Source organism: Temnothorax nylanderi, unplaced genomic scaffold (assembly GCF_030848795.1).
Source record: "Temnothorax nylanderi isolate EJ_2023f unplaced genomic scaffold, tnyl_v1.0 TNYL_tig0015_pilon, whole genome shotgun sequence".
In the NCBI taxonomy this organism is placed as follows: Eukaryota; Metazoa; Arthropoda; class Insecta; order Hymenoptera; family Formicidae; genus Temnothorax; species Temnothorax nylanderi.
The window spans coordinates 501205-518953 of NW_027249077.1; the positions used below are offsets into that span (position 1 = coordinate 501205).

At 36.8% G+C, this 17749-nt stretch overlaps 2 protein-coding genes across 8 annotated transcripts in view; one reads left to right on the forward strand and one right to left on the reverse strand.

Annotated features, from left to right (window-relative positions):
* Cdase (neutral ceramidase) overlaps positions 1–17749 on the reverse strand; it is a 51851-nt gene that overhangs the window by 18836 nt on the left and 15266 nt on the right. For 6 of the 7 annotated variants that reach the window (XM_071698205.1, XM_071698202.1, XM_071698204.1 and 3 more), the window contains exons 2-8: positions 17555–17613; positions 16679–16855; positions 16255–16398; positions 14973–15149; positions 14733–14860; positions 13871–14069; positions 11995–12201 (exon numbers count right to left, since the gene is read on the reverse strand). In XM_071698205.1, the coding sequence (XP_071554306.1) occupies positions 11995–12201; positions 13871–14069; positions 14733–14860; positions 14973–15149; positions 16255–16398; positions 16679–16825 (1002 nt within the window). In that variant the 5' untranslated portion in view covers positions 16826–16855; positions 17555–17613. Of the gene's footprint in view, positions 1–11994; positions 12202–13870; positions 14070–14732; positions 14861–14972; positions 15150–16254; positions 16399–16678; positions 16925–17554; positions 17614–17749 lie in introns of those variants that run through there. The other variant, XM_071698207.1, reaches the window with a different exon arrangement.
* Positions 6390–10823, forward strand: Cpr6 (cuticular protein 6). The gene is made up of 3 exons (XM_071698210.1): positions 6390–6529; positions 7991–8251; positions 9318–10823. The coding sequence occupies exons 1-3, from the start codon at positions 6521–6523 to the stop codon at positions 9597–9599; spliced, it is 552 nt and encodes a 183-aa protein (XP_071554311.1). The 5' UTR covers positions 6390–6520; the 3' UTR covers positions 9600–10823.

The window sequence follows — 17749 nt, forward strand, 5'->3', positions numbered from 1 at the left end:
GGCCTCAAGAGAGCCAGTAGTACGAACGTAGTTCGGGGTGTGCCAAGGATACGCCGAGACATTTCTTCCCCACGTTTCGTGCGCCGCGTACATTTCCCACACGATTGTATTGAAATGCGGCTCGTAAACAATACGTTGCGTCACCACGTCGCGGGGCCACGCCGTGTAGAACGTCGCGGATTGATACAGGCGTGACAGGAGGAGAGCAGGAGAAAAGGACGGAAGGCAGAAACTGTGTGGGTGTGTGTGTGTGTGTGTGGCCGGGGTTCTTTGTACAAACAAAGCCGCGCAGTCAAATGGATGTCCCTCCTCAGCGCAAATTGTCTCCGTAAAACGGCAGATTATCACAACACACTTCGCTGTTTGAATAATAATTAAAACGAGATGAGGACGTGATCCATTATGGCTTAAAACGGATAAGGGTGTATTGACCCTTCCTGGTTTCACTGATAAGGCCCAATTAAACGACTAATTTAAACGTGGTTTGTGATTTAATTTTAGTTTTATTGCCTTTCCACGTCTCCACTTTCGCCTTCTCTCGTTTCGCCTCGGAACTGTTATGTAGTGAAAATTCGATGTTTAACAGATTAGGGCTAATCGAACAAATTGCAGGATTTGATTTAAAATAACAAGTCTTATCATCCGGGTCGTTTCAATTTCATATTTTCGAGATATGCACCTCAAAGTTTCTACAAGTAAATTTTTGTAAATAGTTATGTATTTTTAATTTAGTTTTTCAAAGTTTCTTGTATACACTTCTATTAAGTACATATACACGAAGATCTTTTCTTTCTCTATCTTTCTTTTCATTATAGTTTACAATGTGTACGGTTTATTTGTTCACGGTGTACCGTCGAGCGTATTTGCCGATGCTCTTTGGCATTAAAGTCACGAGTGAACCTCTCACGACTTCACGGTTATTAGAATCGTAACGGGGACAGGTCGCGGGTCTCTTCCAGGTTGCGAAGTGCAATATTAGGTGTGTGTGTGTGTGTGTGTGTGCGTATGTGTGTGTGGGGCTCCTTTGATAACAAAGTAGATTCGTTGAATTGAAAAAGATTTTTTCTTTGTAAAGACGAAAAGTACAGACGACATTTATTGTCATATGGTGTTGCGTAATAAAAAAAATAAGCTCATTTTTTCTAGTTTTTCGTTAAATAATTAGAGAAAGAAATAGATATTTAAGAGAGTGACGTTTTTTGGTTCAATTAATTTCCAGCTTAAGTACATTTACTTAATATAATATTTTACTGAAATTATAGAGATATTTGCCAAAACTTTTTATCAAAATAAAGCAAAGATTAAGTACATTAAATATTGACACAACGTGTGCTTGAATTATATTAAGGGGCTGTAAGACCATATTTCAAGAAACTTTTTTTTATTTTCCACTAGTTTAAAGTCATAAAAATGAAACTGGTATAGATTAATAGTTGTAAGTAAATTATTAAAAATTGCAAAATTTACGTCCCAAGACTTCAAACGTGCTTTTCTTAAAACATTTTTGAAAACGATGACCACATTAAGAAACCCATTTAGTTGAATCAACTAAAATCTTTGGTTGGATAAATAAATTCTTTAGTTAATATAACAAAAAATTTGGTTAACATAACAAAAAATTTTTAAACTAAATTTTTTGTTATATTAACTAAAGAATTTGTTTATCCAACCAAACTCATATCCAACCAAAGATTTTAGTTGATTCAACTAAATAGATTTCTCAGTGCATGATAACTCAAACACATGATTTATCTAATTAATTTGCAATCTTAAAGTAACACTTTTAATATCTACTATTCCATATTGATTCACGGAGGTTTTTTCCTATATTTAACTTTTTTCTTAAGTTATCTTAAGAAAGAATAAAATTTTTCAAGAAAATGTAATTCCCATGTTTAGATATATCTAATTTCGCAAAAAATAAAATTTAAACAAATAATAATTCAAATATAAAATTTGAAAAATGCCTATTTTTTAGAATTTAGATAATTTACAGAAGCTAAAATCTTGGCCCTCATACAGGCACGATCAGACTTCAACGATTATTTAGGATGCTATCATTGTTTATTATTTTTTAATTATTGTTTATTATTATTTAATATTTTTTATATAATTTTGCATTTTAATTTTATTATTAAAAATGTTTTTTTAACAAAAAAAAACATGATTAGTCTATTTCTTAAACAAAAATTTGATCAATATTGGAAGATACTCTATTTTTCGATTCGCTACACTCCTATAATCCTTTTTTAATAGAAGAGTGCCACGTGGATCTTTAATAAAAAGCAAGACGGAAAATGTCAAAAATATAACGATTCCGTGATTTCGTTCAGAAAGAATTTCGTACAGAAGATGTAGGTTATATTTTCCGCTCTAAAAGTTCTTATTACTTCCGCGTGTGTGTGTCTCACCATATTTCTACAATCGCAGTTTACCATCCAATATTTCGTCATCGTCAAAAACAAGGATTGAGCAAATAAAAAGAAATTGATGAATTTTTTCAATATAAACATCCTTCTTTGTATACATGATTGACAAGTTAAAACTTATACAACCAGAAAGTACACTTTCAAATAATATTTGTTTACTACGGTAAAATTTTTGAAATATGTACACGCTGAAAATTTGAATTACTGATACGAAATCTCAAACATTACATTCCTTTATACACGATAGAAGCTAACGTAAAAAAATTGCATTTAGTTACTACTAAATCTGCCCACACATGGACCATAAATAAATTTATAAATAGAGAATAATTCTTTTTTTGCAAACAAATTTCGTCAAATTCGATCGATTTGCTTTACAAACAGACAAGTAGCGTTTTTAATTATACAGACTGCGAGAAAGGGTCGTTGAGATCTATAAGTACACCTGTTATTCTTGTCGTTAAGTCTCTCAACGACCACATTGTCAACGGTTACGCCTTATTTTGTCATCTCAATTGGTGCCTACGAAGGACATACGATTATATAATTCTTTACCTGCAATCTGAGCTGACATATATTACATAACGGCGAATAAATGGATTGATCTCACCGACACCTTCGTTTTTTTTACAGTATTTTTTGTTGTTTCAAAGTGAATGCAGAATGATAATGTATAGAATGTAAAATTAAATGTAAGATTGTTACAACGCATTTTCTGCAAGAGAAATATAAACTATGTTAAACGATACTCTTTTACCATATATAAATTATATATATAAGCCTTTTTTACTACGTCTTCATTGAGTTGCAGAATTTTTATTAGCTAAAATATTCGAGGGTAATCATTTTCCTTCAAAGAGAGTTTCTCTCTATGAATTACTCTAACCGTGATTTCACTTACCTCGAATAAGGTCGAAAAGTATTGAACTGATTGAAATACGTTTTTTATGAAGAACTCTTTCGCGACGCATTTTTTTCTTTGTTGTTATTGTCGCTGCTGTCGTCGTCGTCGTCGTCGTCGTCGTCGTCCTCGCTATTGTCCTTTTGAAAGACGCCCAAGTAGACTCGAACTTAATTCAGCGTAGCACCAGATTCCCTTATGAAATCTTGTTGCCACAACCGTCGTCAAGTAATAAACGACTGCGTAAGAAAACGAGTTGGCTCGGAGTCGAAAGAAAGTGGTGATATCTCGACGGTTAACGAAATCGTCCGCGGAAGCGGGCAACCTTCAATTACGTGTCCAGCAGGCAATGTCATTGGTAGAAAAAAAAAAGGAAATAACAGCGGAGAAATGGGCTACTGCTTATTAGCGCACGATACAAAAAATTTGAATTTAGAGCGCGACTCCGCGCGCTTCGCAAGTTGTGAAACGTCAACGCGAGCGTGACGGCGATCGAGCGATTCAGCACGCCTGGATCGCACAACGTTACACATAGATCCAGCCCGTGCGATAAACGGAGAGCAGAGATCGAATAACAAGAGCCGTTTTGTGTATTTTTCTTACCGCACTTTGATAATTGCGAGAAAAACATAAATTGACGAAATTACATTTTGATCGTGTACGATTATATGTCGATCATGTTCATAAAAAGAAACATAAATAAAGCTTATTTGTATTCTCGGGGAAAAAATTCTACGTAAAAATATACCGCTAAGATAATAAACAACGTGCGAAATTTTAAATCGATTATTGCCAGAATTAATACAACGCACTTCAAATACAGTTAAAATAATAAATTTCAACAAGTCGCACGAAAATAATGGAGCGTCATGCAATCTCTCTTTCTCCCTCAGAGAAACATTGAACATCCGGCACGATATTACGTAAATGCGCAACAAAAGAATTTGGGCTGAGATCGAAAGGTTTTGTCGCTTATGATCTTGATCCAGATAGATCGCGCCGGTAATCACTCGGGCGGGACCAACCTTTTTTTTATTAAAGGTGGTTGCCGGATTGCGTTCACGGAACGATGATGATGTGTACGTTACGTGCGCAAAGAAATAACATTGCTCATTGCGAAGACAAACGGGCTTTGTCAAGAATTGCGTAAGAATAGAACTGAAGCTACCACGCCTTTGTCGGCTAAAACTAGAGATATATTCGAGAATTAAGTTTCTTGTATATAAGGACGTTGTGTATTATATTTGGTAATATGTGTGTGTGTGTGTGTGTGTGTATACATACATACATATGATATAAAAATGGCACTAATTATTATGTACTATAATTATGAAACAAGAAGCATCACAAAATAAGATGCGAAATTTGGTTTCTTTAAAGCTATATAAGATGTAATCTATAAGATCATACGACTGTTAATTTAGTAAAAGTTTATTTGCATATAAAAATTCTATTAAAGTGAGCATATGTAAAAAGCGGCAACCAGTTTTTCGTGTGTAATTTATGAATATATCCTTTCTCTTCAGGATGTTCTGTAACGCGTTGTCCGGTTTTATTTCGCGTCCGAAAAGGAATTCGCCGTAAATTTCCCGCATTATTTATGCGTTCTCTCTGCGTTATGTGTTCTCTCTCTCTCTTACGAAGAAAAATGCGCAAGCGATTTCACAAAAAAAAAAAAAGAATAGTAATTCGGCTACGAATATGTGAAGAGTAAAAGAGAGGAGGAAAGAGAGAGTGAGTGAAAGAGTGAGATCACTTGCTTCTATTACGCTAAGACATGACGTAACGTTTATGCGCGCAGTAAGAATGATGCATAAGCAATCGACTGTTCTTTCATTCTGTATATAGCCTTTACGCTGCAATTTATAATTAAATTGAATAATAAAAGGACATAGTAAGTCGACATTGTTATGGATTCAGTTATGTTCAACGGAAAAGTGTTTTATACAATTTTATATTTAAATACTTTTTTATTTAAATTCGTTGAAAGTTTCTCCTGAAAACTGGATTTTAGTAGAATTTTCTATTATATTTACGTGACATATATTACTAATAAAGTATTATTTATATCAGCATTTTTTCACATTAAAGATAAACATTCAATGCGTGTTTTTAGTCAAACAGAAAAAAATTTAATATAAATTTATATATATAAGTTATATATTAATAATAAAGTATTATTGATGTCAGCATTTTCTCATATTAAAGAGAAACATTCAATGTGTGTTTTTAGATAAACAGAAAAAAATTTAATATAAATTTATATATATAAGTTGTATATTAATAATAAAGTATTATTTATGTCAGCAATTTCCCACATTAAAGAGAAACACTCATGTGTGTTCTTAGATAAACAGAAAAAAATTTAATATAAATGTGAAATAAACTTCTGTGTAACATAAATCTCTTGTTGAAAATATACGAGGTTTTTATGATAACTAAATATAGATATGCTACTAAATTTAGAGTTTTTCGCCAAATTAGTGACAGAAGATTGAATCATTTTGACATTTTCATTCAATTTCACGTTTACTTGGCCAGTTTCCGCTGTTTGAGAATAAATTATGTCTAAACTCCGCATACATAGTTACGAAACGAAGAATTTGAAAAATAAGGTTTATCTGCCGACGATTACCTCTTATTCTTTCAACATAATCGGCTCTGATGGCCGAATCAATCCATTACATTTTTAATGAATAACTGCAAGACTCTCCCGCGAGCAATACAGGCAATTCCATATCGCCCGTCCTGATCGATTAACTAAAGCGGCCAAATTCTATCCGTAACTTTTGCGGCAACTACCAGCAACTTTTCAATTATCTTCTCCGATCGAATCGCGAGCGTGACGGTCGATTTGAACACGGCGGCCGAATCCCTTTCAGGATTTTCGCACGAATGAGTAACGCCGACGTGTGCCACCGTCGCCGCGTCGTCGAGCACGTGGATCGTACCGTGTGTTTTCTCATCCACAAAAAGATCCGCGGGGGGTAGGGTACAACCTAGACGCAAGCCTGAAAGAGTGGTGGCACCCGAGGCCGAGAGCTTTTGCCCGGAACGGAGCCATCCTGAGGTGGGAGATGGATATAAGCCCATCGTCCGGGAATAATGCTATCAGTGACTTCGCGCCCGACAGTCTCGCATACGGTAAACGTGCTGTGAGCGTTGTGGAAACCATCGTGGAAAACACATCATGCTGAAGGTACGAGGAGAGAAGGCCCGCCGCGATTCGAGTGTGGTATGAACGCGAGATAGTGGGTGTGGGTGGTTGGGAAATATGTGCGTCGCTTTTCCTATCGGCCGCGTTTCGAGAGAACTTCCCGGCGCCGCGCCGCGGCCGCGTCTATCGTCCAAGTGAATCTCCCTTATTTCTCTTTCTTTCGTTTGGCTAGGGCGTCCGTTATAATGTTATCGCCAAATATTACGCGAAATCTGCGGAATCTTATCTATATGGATCTTTCCGTCAAGAGAGCAGAAAAGATAATTCCAAAATTGCTTTTGGTTGAGCTGGTAAATAGATGATTTAGAGATTTATCCCTTTTAAGTTCTAATTAAAGAAAAAAAATCATTAATTTTGTGTCATATGCCAAAGTTTCTTATCTACAATAAAATCACTTATCTGCATGTATTCAGTAATGAATTCTACTTATCTCTAATTTTAATTTTAATTAGATAGGTCTCTCTATCTCTAATTAAAATTTAAAATAGATTTCGTAGAAATAGACCTCTCATTTCTGTGAATTATCCTGTAGATCATCTATTTGGCACTTGTACTTGTATAATAAAGTTATTTATATGTATATATATATATATATACACATTTTTTATAAATACTTTTCAAATTATTTAAAAACAATCTGTTTTGGAAATTTTTTTTTAGATGTAATTGCATTCGCCTAAAGTTACTGTAATATTGTACATCTTCAAAGCAGTTATAAAGAGAATTTTACTAACATTCCGAGTTAAGATTTTTTCCTTCTGATCAAATCAGATTTCTCTTTCTTCCCGATCCTCCGGTTTACCTCAAAGTACCGGAATCCGCGTCGACTTTCTCACAGGCATGAATATTCGTGCCGGGGGTGTAATAAACCTTTTACTCGCGATGTATCATTTTCATCGCGACGCTTAAACAAGCGAAATTCTTAACCACTTCCGCGGCGTTTCATTGACTTATACCATCTACTGGCCGGCGGATAACAAGGTCGACGTGAAAGTGAAAAGAGGAGACGGTTCTTCTCATCGACAGGACTTCCGATCCGAGGTTTAACGAAACATATTGAAACTCAAGAAGCGCGCGTTCCCGGAAAGGCTTTCCCAATAAATCAGCCCCGATGACTTTACAAACTTAGCTTCGTCCGCGATTTCGCATTGACAGTGACTAATGGAAAAGTCGCCTGCATCGCATGGGGTATCGATTATCCGCTGTTACACTTTGGATGCTATTAAATATCTTGCACGAGGCACGGCGCTAAGTAGATGAGGGAAGATATATATTTAGAGAGGATGTTTCAAAGAGCGAAGAAAATGAAAAGAGAAGCGAACACTTCGAAGCCGCGGAGGAATTTTCAAAGAAACTATCGAATCCTTGACACAACTTCGCGCGTATTAACAATCTCGCTTTTCCCACAGAAGAGATTTACGATCGCGAATTGTGGTTTTTCAGACGGTAGCTTTCCTCTGCGCCGCGGTGGCGTGCAGCCACGCGGTGGTTCTCAGCGGTTACAACGGCGGCCACGGCCTGTCCAGCCTGTCCTACGGCGATTACGGCGATCTAGACGGATACATTGGATCCGCCGGATACAAAGTTCTGCCGACGGTCGCGGTGCCGTTGCACGCGGTATCCGCCGCGCCGCTACACGTGGACGCGTCTCTGGATCACGAATATCACGGCTACAAACACGTCGATCAGGATCACGACTATTACGTGAGTATCTCTTTTTGCGTCTTTTCTTTCGCAAGTTTGTAATATTTTATTGCTGAGAGCACGTATCTCGATTCTCGTGTAGAAATACTCCACGATATGTTTGTTTGATACTTTTTGGAGAACTTTCAAAAGTTCTTTTTCTGAAGCACTTTCACAGAAGCAGTGCGACTTAATAATATTTACAACAAACATTGTAATCGGCGTATCTGGTTTCAAGGGAAACTTCAATTATCTCTCCCACACTCCGACTTCCACCGTTTCAACTTCGTTAACGGCATTTAATATAAATTCTCGCACGTTTCCTTCTGAAAAGTGTCAAGATTCTTCAAGTCTCGCGATGCTTCCAGGTGCCTGAGGCGTACATGTTAATTTAAATTCCTGTCTCTCTCTCTCTCTCTCTCTTTGAAAAGCGACGTCTGTGTGACGAAGGTATTTCCTCTGTCCTCGCCGTATCTTATTGTCGAGCCTCTTTCCGCAACGCTCATTGTTGTCGCTTTCTCGCGATGTTAATTGTCACTAAAAGCGGCGCTCCAAGTAATATCGCAAAACGAGGAAACAGCGCGCTACGTGTGCGGATGATAATTACGATATAACGCGTCGCGTCTCTCAAAAGCACGCGGAACTGTGCGTGGCAAGTAGCGTATTATTACAGTTGCGGATCACAAATTTATCAATGAATTCATTAGCAACTTAAAATCGCAGCATACAAAAGCATCCTATATCATATTCAAGCATATTCGGTAAATTAAATTACATTATGTAAATTAATTTATTTAATTAAGTTACGAGTCTCTTGAACTTTTCAATTTTTTGGAAATGAATTCCGTTTTATGTACGATTACTACGTTCGCGCAATCAAAATCTGTATTTACAGCAATTTGCAAGTTACATGGAAGTATCGGAGCGCGGGATAAAATAAATAACCCGAGCCCGCGCGCGCGTGATGTGCATATTGAGCAGTTAAAGCTCTCTCTGGTCTCTGGCGCCAGTTTCAGTATGCAGACGTTCGTCGCTAACTCGTCACAAACTCGCGTTATAACGATGACCCTGTGTGCGCTTGTTGCAGTCGCACCCGAGATACACCTTCAATTATGGCGTGCACGATCCCCATACCGGTGACGTGAAGACCCAGCACGAGGTGCGGGACGGCGACGTCGTCCACGGCTCGTATAGCGTGAACGAGCCCGACGGGAGCGTGCGCATCGTTGAGTACACGGCGGACGATCACAACGGATTCAATGCCGTCGTGAAGAAAGTCGGGCCGGCGATACACCCGAAACCGGTGCCGATCGTCAAGTACGTCTCGCCGGCGCACTACAACAGCTACGACTACGAGAAGCATTATTAGCTCAGCCATCAGTGTAAATAGCAACGAATCGGGCGTTTCGCTAAGAGGCATTAGTCGATAATCAGTCTGCTAGTCAATGTGACAGCGAAATTTTCAAGTTCGATCGGATCTTCAGGTGGGATTTAATTGATCATTGGCCGTCAGCAACGAACAACAAAAATTGGGCTCATCTCATGTAAAACAGTTAGATTTTAGCAGGGTTTAGGATTATGTGTTTTGAATAATACTGCGGTAAATATATAGTTTATAATTGAGATTATAAACGAGGAAATTGATTCATTCCCTGACACAGTACTTGACTATTATTTTCTACGTATTGAAATAAAAGTATTTTTTTTCTTATTGTTAGTCCTTTACATCTCGTTGCCTTATTTCGAAGCGCCTGATTGCACTTAACGGCAGCAGCGCGGAAAAAATCGATTACTTCCACAGATAACAGAAGTAGTTTCCATCTATTTATTTCACCCTTCTCCGACGATTGTGGCGAAACTGCACAAAGGCATCTTGCGCATCCTTTTAAAAAGTAGACTATTTGACGGAATTGGAATTCCGATGTAACCGCGCATGTCTGAAGTATCGATTTATATTTGCAGAGCGACATACATAATAACATACCACATTTCACTTGTTCTCGAGATGCCTCTTGTGGGTTCAGTTTTAGGTTTCGTACATTCTAAATAAATATAGTACCGTGAATAATTTAGAAAGAGTATGTAAATGTTTCACCGCCTCGTATTATAGAAAGTGTTACGCTCATTTAAATCCGTCCGAGAATAGTTTATGGCTGCGTTTCCATATTCACTGCCAGTACTAAAAATATATAGTTTACGTCACGTAAACTATAAATTTTCAGTATTGGCAGTGAAAATCTAAAAATCGAAACGCAGCCTATATGTAGTAGCATAGTGATATGAACTTTACATTGCAGGATTAGATGTAATTGATGTAAACTTGTTACGGGAGCGAAAAGCTCAGTATTCAATTAATGTGAAACGGATAGAACGAACGAATGTATGTTTGAAAATAACGCAAGTAAAAATCATCAGAAACAGATTTTGTTAAATGAGAAAAATAGAAGCTAAGTTTTTTGTACTCACGTGTGCATATATTAGAAAATACATTACATTAAAACAGTGAAATCGTAAAGAATTGGTGTTAACGATAATGTAATTATATAAAACTGGTTTATATATCAAAATAAAAGTACGGACAATCGATTAGGTAGGTATTCGTGTTTTATCTGACTTCATTTCATCTGACATGTGACGCGGTATGACACACGCATTAAAAGATAATTCCTCGCTAGAACATTGACTTTCCAATTAGCCTGCTGTTATTCACCTTTTATTCAATGACGAGGAACTTGGCGATAACCAAGTAACATATAATCTTCTGGAGAGATTGTAATGAAGTGCAAGCGGCTCTAATTTCTTCAATAATGTCACAATGCATTATTATCATTAGTATCATTACAGTTTCAACGGAAGAAAATAATCGTGTTACGCAATTAGTCTTGAGAAAATTGCAAGAAAAACAACCCCTCTCGTCATAATCATTATTAAATCGCCTTGAAATTGCTCAATTAAAGAAAAATATCACTTCTCTCGACAATAATGATCCTTCAGCCTTAAGTTCTTTTATTAGTCATAATTGAGATTATAATCAGGATTATTCAGAAGACAAAAACAAGCGGTATATAAATATATTTAATTAAAAATAATCCTAGATTAATCTTACAATTAAATCCTTGTCTTTAATAAATTATAAGGCTGCCGGAATTTCAATTTTTTAACTACAACGACCAATGTCTCGCGATTCTTAATTAGCGTATCACTTTTGATGACTCGCCCCGCGCGCGCGAAATCACTTAATTTGCCTGATAACGATCTCGACGCATCGGTGGCTTCGCTTGCTAATAAGTTTCACATGCCACCGAATAATTAACAAATACACACACGTGGAAAACTCGTATCCAGTCGCTGATTCGAGCAATAACACGTGCAGTTCTTTACGGAAATGCCGCTTTGTCCGAGCACTTGAACTTACTCGCATTACCAAGACCGTGAAATTCACGTGCACGCGCACGCTTTCCAATTACTTTATAGTCTCGCGCTATAGCGGCATGATCTGATTTTTCTATTCAATTAAAATGCCCATTTTTGGGCATTCACGGGCGTCGGAGAAATCGCTCAAATTTTTTTCTCCTGACTTTTTAAAGCGGATATCGCAGGCCCCCATTTCCGACGTGGAAAATATCCGACGGACAAGTATTATCATTGTTATTTTCAATTACAAATGATGTCTTATTGTTGCACGCATCTTGCGCGATAAATGAAGAAAGGGACATTGCAGAAAATACGAGGATCATAAAAATTATAAGATAAGGCACACTTACCACGGACTCCTCATAAATTTTGTGAGCAATAATGCTCGTACTCTCGAACATGTCCTTTCCAGGACCGGAGGCGAAGCACATTTCCTTATTTCCGGGACACGTGTACTGGTCGGAGCAGTTTTGTCCAGAGAATTCGCACTTTGGTCCACGTGTATTTGGCGAAACGTCGCCAAGATTAGTCGAGGCGAAGGCTGCTACGAACTGGCCCTAATGCCCAAAACATATCATGGTGTTTGCATTACAAAATTTATGTTTATATGTGTGTGTGCGTGGTAAAAAACTAATCTTCATTTAATTAGTCTCGTCGTTTAATAAACATCGTTATTAAACTAATTCCCACACGGAAAAAAAATGCTATTTAATTAAAAAAAAAAAGAAGTTGCTTCAATTAAACGTCGACGTCACGGGCTGCCACAAACATAAATAGTTAATTGAATATTATTACGCCAAATATTTAAATTATTAAAACAACTATCTGACGTTTTTTGTTCAATAATATTGATGTTGCATTAATAGATTTCATCTCGATTACACTGATGCTGTTGATACAATATCATTTTTTTTCCGTGCGTAGTTTCCTAATATATGGATTTATGTGAAAGTTTAAAATTGCTTTCAGGCACGCGCGATAAATATGAGAGAGATATCGTATATCGTTTTCCGTTATAATGGTAAATAAATATATTTAGGGCTTAGTCGTGCCACGATGACATGTGCACCTTGTTTCAAGCGAGAATAAAGCAGTTAACTCTTAATTATTCTGACAAGATTTTGCACATCCCCACGTACGAAATTAACCCGAAGTAATTTCAAAATATGCTTATGAACCAGAATTGTATTAGCTTGCAAACACGCGTGCTATTTTCTTGTGTTTACACATTGCAACACGCGCATCTGAGATTTTTTATTCGAGCTCCGGCTAATGCCGCTTGATATGTAAATGCATGTTGTAACCGTCGGGCAGATGTTAAGAAATAATAGTCGCATAAAAATGAAGAGAAGAAAGAAAAGCAAGCGAAACGTGCAGCAGCACAAACAATACAACCATACAATAGGAAGGTCAAATGGATTCACTTTGAAGTGGAAAGAGAAGATAATAGTGGTGGACACACGCAATCTCTTCTGCATGTGTTCCGCGAGCTCATGAAACTGCTGTCTGCACGCGATGTATAATTTACAAGTGCGTTGAAATAATTTATTTAAACTTGGGGACATGTGCACTCCGGGGATTTCGCAATTATACATACTGCCTCGACACGGCGGATCGGTTTATTGAAATTATTCGTTTTTTAGATTCAAACAGTAACACTCAAAAAATCCTCTTTTTTGAGCAAGAATAAAAAAAATATAAAAAGAAATATTAGATTAAAGCAAATTTATTTATTAATTACAAATATACGTACTTTTATCGTGTTATCATGAACCGTTTTAGATCGATAAAATAATAAAAGTTGATTATTTCATAACTAAAATCCATTGAAGTCAATTTCGAACTTTGGATGCGCCCAACGTAGCGTTCGAAAATCGAATTCGATTTAGCGCGCAAACTCTCTGTAGCATTGCAATGCAATGCGCAAACGTTCTCTTTAGGCCATGTTCGATTTTACTCAAAGAAACACGTTTCCTATTGACAAATTAGACAGCTCAACTGGAACTTTGATCCACGATATCTCGAAAACTAGACGTCGTAACGTAATAGTTTATTTGCAAATAATGATCTATTTTTGAAAACCTTTCCAATGGTATCTGACTTAATTCAAATTTTTTCTTTGCTCAAAAAGGGGATTTTTAAGGGCCATTTTGGACGTCGCTCTTTTCTTGATCATACTTAATCATAAATTAAACATCACAGCGCAGCCGTTGTAAATGGACTTACTTTGCCAACAATGGCATTATTGTTCATCATTTTCTCGAAGAGGATCGAAGCGTAGCCGACATTGTCGCTGGAGACCAAGTGATTCGTATTGTTCATGCTAGTTGGATGCACAGCGAACCAATTTATGGCGCCCAAGGGCCTGTCATCCGCACCGATGAATTGCATCTGTGTTAGCGTCTTGTCCACATCGTACTTGTATCTGGAAGTAGAAAAGAGAATATTAATTTTGTGCAAACGTATAAAATTTTCTTCCGCGAAGTGACACAACTGACTGCAAATATACTGTCGTCATTGTGTTTTACATTTCCGTACGTCGTAAAATCGCGATTTAAGCGACAAGTGGACGCAAGTCCGTGAATTTCCAAGAATGCATACGCTTATATAGGCTCGCAAACACGTGGACGTGTGTCGTACATCGTGTAATGCGCAATATACATGATTGCTCTATGTATTCCGAGAATTAATAAACCTCAGTACCGAATATTCGGTGCCGAGTATATTCAGCAATCCCCTTACTAAGCAATTGCGACGTGATTTAGTCGACCGTGTTATTTGAGAATGTTGCGTTCGTAACCCGACTGCAAGGCTGAATTCGTAATGTTACGAACACTGGCTTCCGTATTGACGCTCTTATAATGATATATTAATAAGACTGCTTCTCGACCGGAATTAATTGTAAAATAATTGTGATGATACAATAATTATCATTATCTCTATGTTTAATTAATAATGTTCTAAGATTCGAACAGTAAATTTTCGTTAATTTTTCTTATTCTTTCCCGAAACAAACGTCATTTTGACCCTCCGCGAAGTTTGTCCCCTTGAGATGTATCAAAAGAATTACTATTACTTCATCACTCACTTATCTCTTTCGGATTTCGGATTATTAAGATATGCCTGCGGACTCCTATTAATGTTAGCATCCAAAACTTCTCCGTGAGTAATGAAGATCCTCCCGGGCACAACAGCATTGTGGGCACGCTGGATGCTCTGTGGTGTCAAAACAAATATGCAGCCATTTATTATCAGACCGGCTATTATCCTTGATCAAGTGAATCGTTCACGGTGTAACGTCGTAATGACTGTTTGCCCGTCTACTCACCTTCGTTATGCCGTTGACGATAGCGTCGAATGATTCTCTGACGAAGCCGAATGTAGTCAAGTCGAAAAGCACGTCTAGCATGAAACCACCAGGGGCCGAATGCGTATGCGTGCTGCTAATCATCACGTTCCTCTCCGTGTACATGTCGCCAAATTGGGTCTTCAATTTGCGCAGCACCTGTGGCGGGAAGGACTGTGATTAACATCGCGTGATAATGATCGTATTTTACAGCGCAGCTCACGATCTCATAAAGACCGAATGGTGCATTTGTGTACACACGTATTGAATAAACGATACCTAAGGTTTGAATTTTTACGCTATAGGAGATATGGCGGAGATTTTAAAATATAAATCAATACACATCCTGCGTTCTTTTTATTAGAGGTTGATTCCAAAATTCGACAGCACACAAGCAATGTTTTTGGTCTTTTCGGAATTTTATTGTATTTGCACATAATATTAAAATATGTATTTTGTGTAAAGTTTCGATGTCGTTATTATATGATTGTTTTAAAGATATAATTTTTACGACAGTCAAATTTTATCAAGTATATCTTTTCTTGAAATCGTACTTTATGAAAATTTACAAATTAAAAAAATATGATAATATCCCTTAAATTATTATCTTTACAATGAGATTAGGTAAAAAATATAATATCATTAGAAAACAAAAACATTTCAATAAAAAATAAAATTTAATATTACAACTGCTAGAAAAAAAATGATATTGTGTATAAAGTACGAATTCTGCATATGCTTTTATCCATGTATTATCGTTATGTACATTTCTCTGCACTATATTAATTCGCCATAATATTTTCAACAAATTCTAAATTAAACGGAAATTGTATTTTCATCAAACAAAGGCTTTAAACATAACTGATGCAAGTCGCAAATTGCGCAACAGTAAACAGATAAAGTATGAATTATGAAACTATGAAACTTAAAAAAAAATGTAAAACAGAGAGAGAGAGAGAGAGAGAGAGAGAGAGAGAGAGAGAGAGAGAGAGAGAGTCGAAGTCATTTTCTTATATTATCTTGAATATTACATCAGATCCTCAAGGTATTTTACTGTATTAACGTTGCTTAACGGCGCGCAAAAAGAATCGGACGAAACAAAAAAATAAAATCGCTCTTGTACATATTACATCTTTTTATCAAGCATTTAAAACAAAAATTGCTATAGATGAATACTCAATTCTCTCTTCTCTTTTATACCTGAAATATAGATATTAGAAATGTAACGTAATCATATGACTAAGAATGAGTATATGTACGTTACCTCCTGTCGGATGTCATTGCCTATCATCGCACTATCCACGCTGACAAACACAAACCTTTCCATGCCATCGTCAATTATGAAAGCTCTGGCAAACGTTCGAAGATGAAGGCCATTCCCTTTCTGTTCCATTTTCGCATATCCCATCTGAAATTGCGCAAAACAATTGATCTACTTGTTAAATCTACTTCTTCAAAGCTCATATATGTATACATAACCGTAACATATTCGTTTTTAACCTTTTTAACTTTTTAAATAAAAGCTTGAAGAGATATATTTTTTGTGATTTTATTCTCTAATATAATAAATTTTTTTTATTGAAATAAATGTGTTTTTTTTAATTGTTATCCAACATATTAATGTAATACACGATTTCTCGGGATTGTCTATCTCGAAGCATATACATTATACAACGTAGGATACTAACGAAGACAATTTCTGCGGTCGGCCCCGTGCTGTCAGCTCTTCCGACGCCGATACTGTACGAGGCAAGTGCGGTAGGTGCTAGTAACAGGAGAAGCCATAACGCAGATAAACCACGAGTTCTTAGGAACGACCGTACCGAAGTATCCATTCAGTTTTGTGAGCCCCTTAGCTGTCCGGACTGAAAGCAAAGAACAGAATGACAGATTCGCGTCTGTAACCACGAATGATATCTCTCGGACACTCGACTTGTTCGAGTATCATGCTGCGAGAGATTTATAGCTTTACTGTTTGTCATCGAAAGAATAAAAATTACCGTTTTTTTTAAATCGCGTTTCTCCGTTCGTCAGAAGACATTCGCGCGTCAACATGATACGATATCGTCCCGTTACTGTTAGAGATAAGAATGTCTAGGTGCAAATTTTATTAAATGTAATACGCGAGATGACGTGGGGAAGGTTGCGCCGCTAAACCGCAATGAATTATTACGTCACAGAAATTCATTGTCACGAATGTATGCTACAAATAACAAAGAATACTCTAACAATCTTATCTCAATTATCTTATATCAGATATTTTTATTTTTAATATACACGACCGAAGATAATGCACATAACAGTTTCGCACGTTGATCATATGTGATTTATAGTGGCGATTATTTCGAGTTGTTGTTTCAAAACATTTGCCGATACTCTCGTTGATTGCACGAATGATTTGATCAATTGCTAATTGAATCATAAAGGAGGAATATCGATCTGAAAAGCGGTCCAAGGACGACGGATGGTGACGAAAACTATACTTTCACTGATCAGTGGTTAGCGAGCATTCGCAAAACAAGAATGCATAAATAAAACTTTCACGAGCGATTACGTGATTTTACCTTTGGATGGCTGCTGTCGGAGTTACGGCAGGAATGTGGCTTACAAGGAAACCGCAAATCTGCAAAGAATGCAAAGGCTGCAACGGTCAATTCCTCCTCTATATTGAACGTACATCGCTGTCTTTTGCTTTGTCACTCGAATAAAATATTGAGGGAATTTTGAAAAAATTCTTTTCGAAGAAAGATTACATATCA

What these genes read in the sequence shown, in the direction of transcription:
- Cpr6 (XM_071698210.1), top strand. An exon ending in ATCAGGATCACGACTATTAC is followed by an intron (nt 8,252 to 9,317) that starts GTGAGTATCTCT and finishes CGCTTGTTGCAG; the next exon opens with TCGCACCCGAGATACACCTT.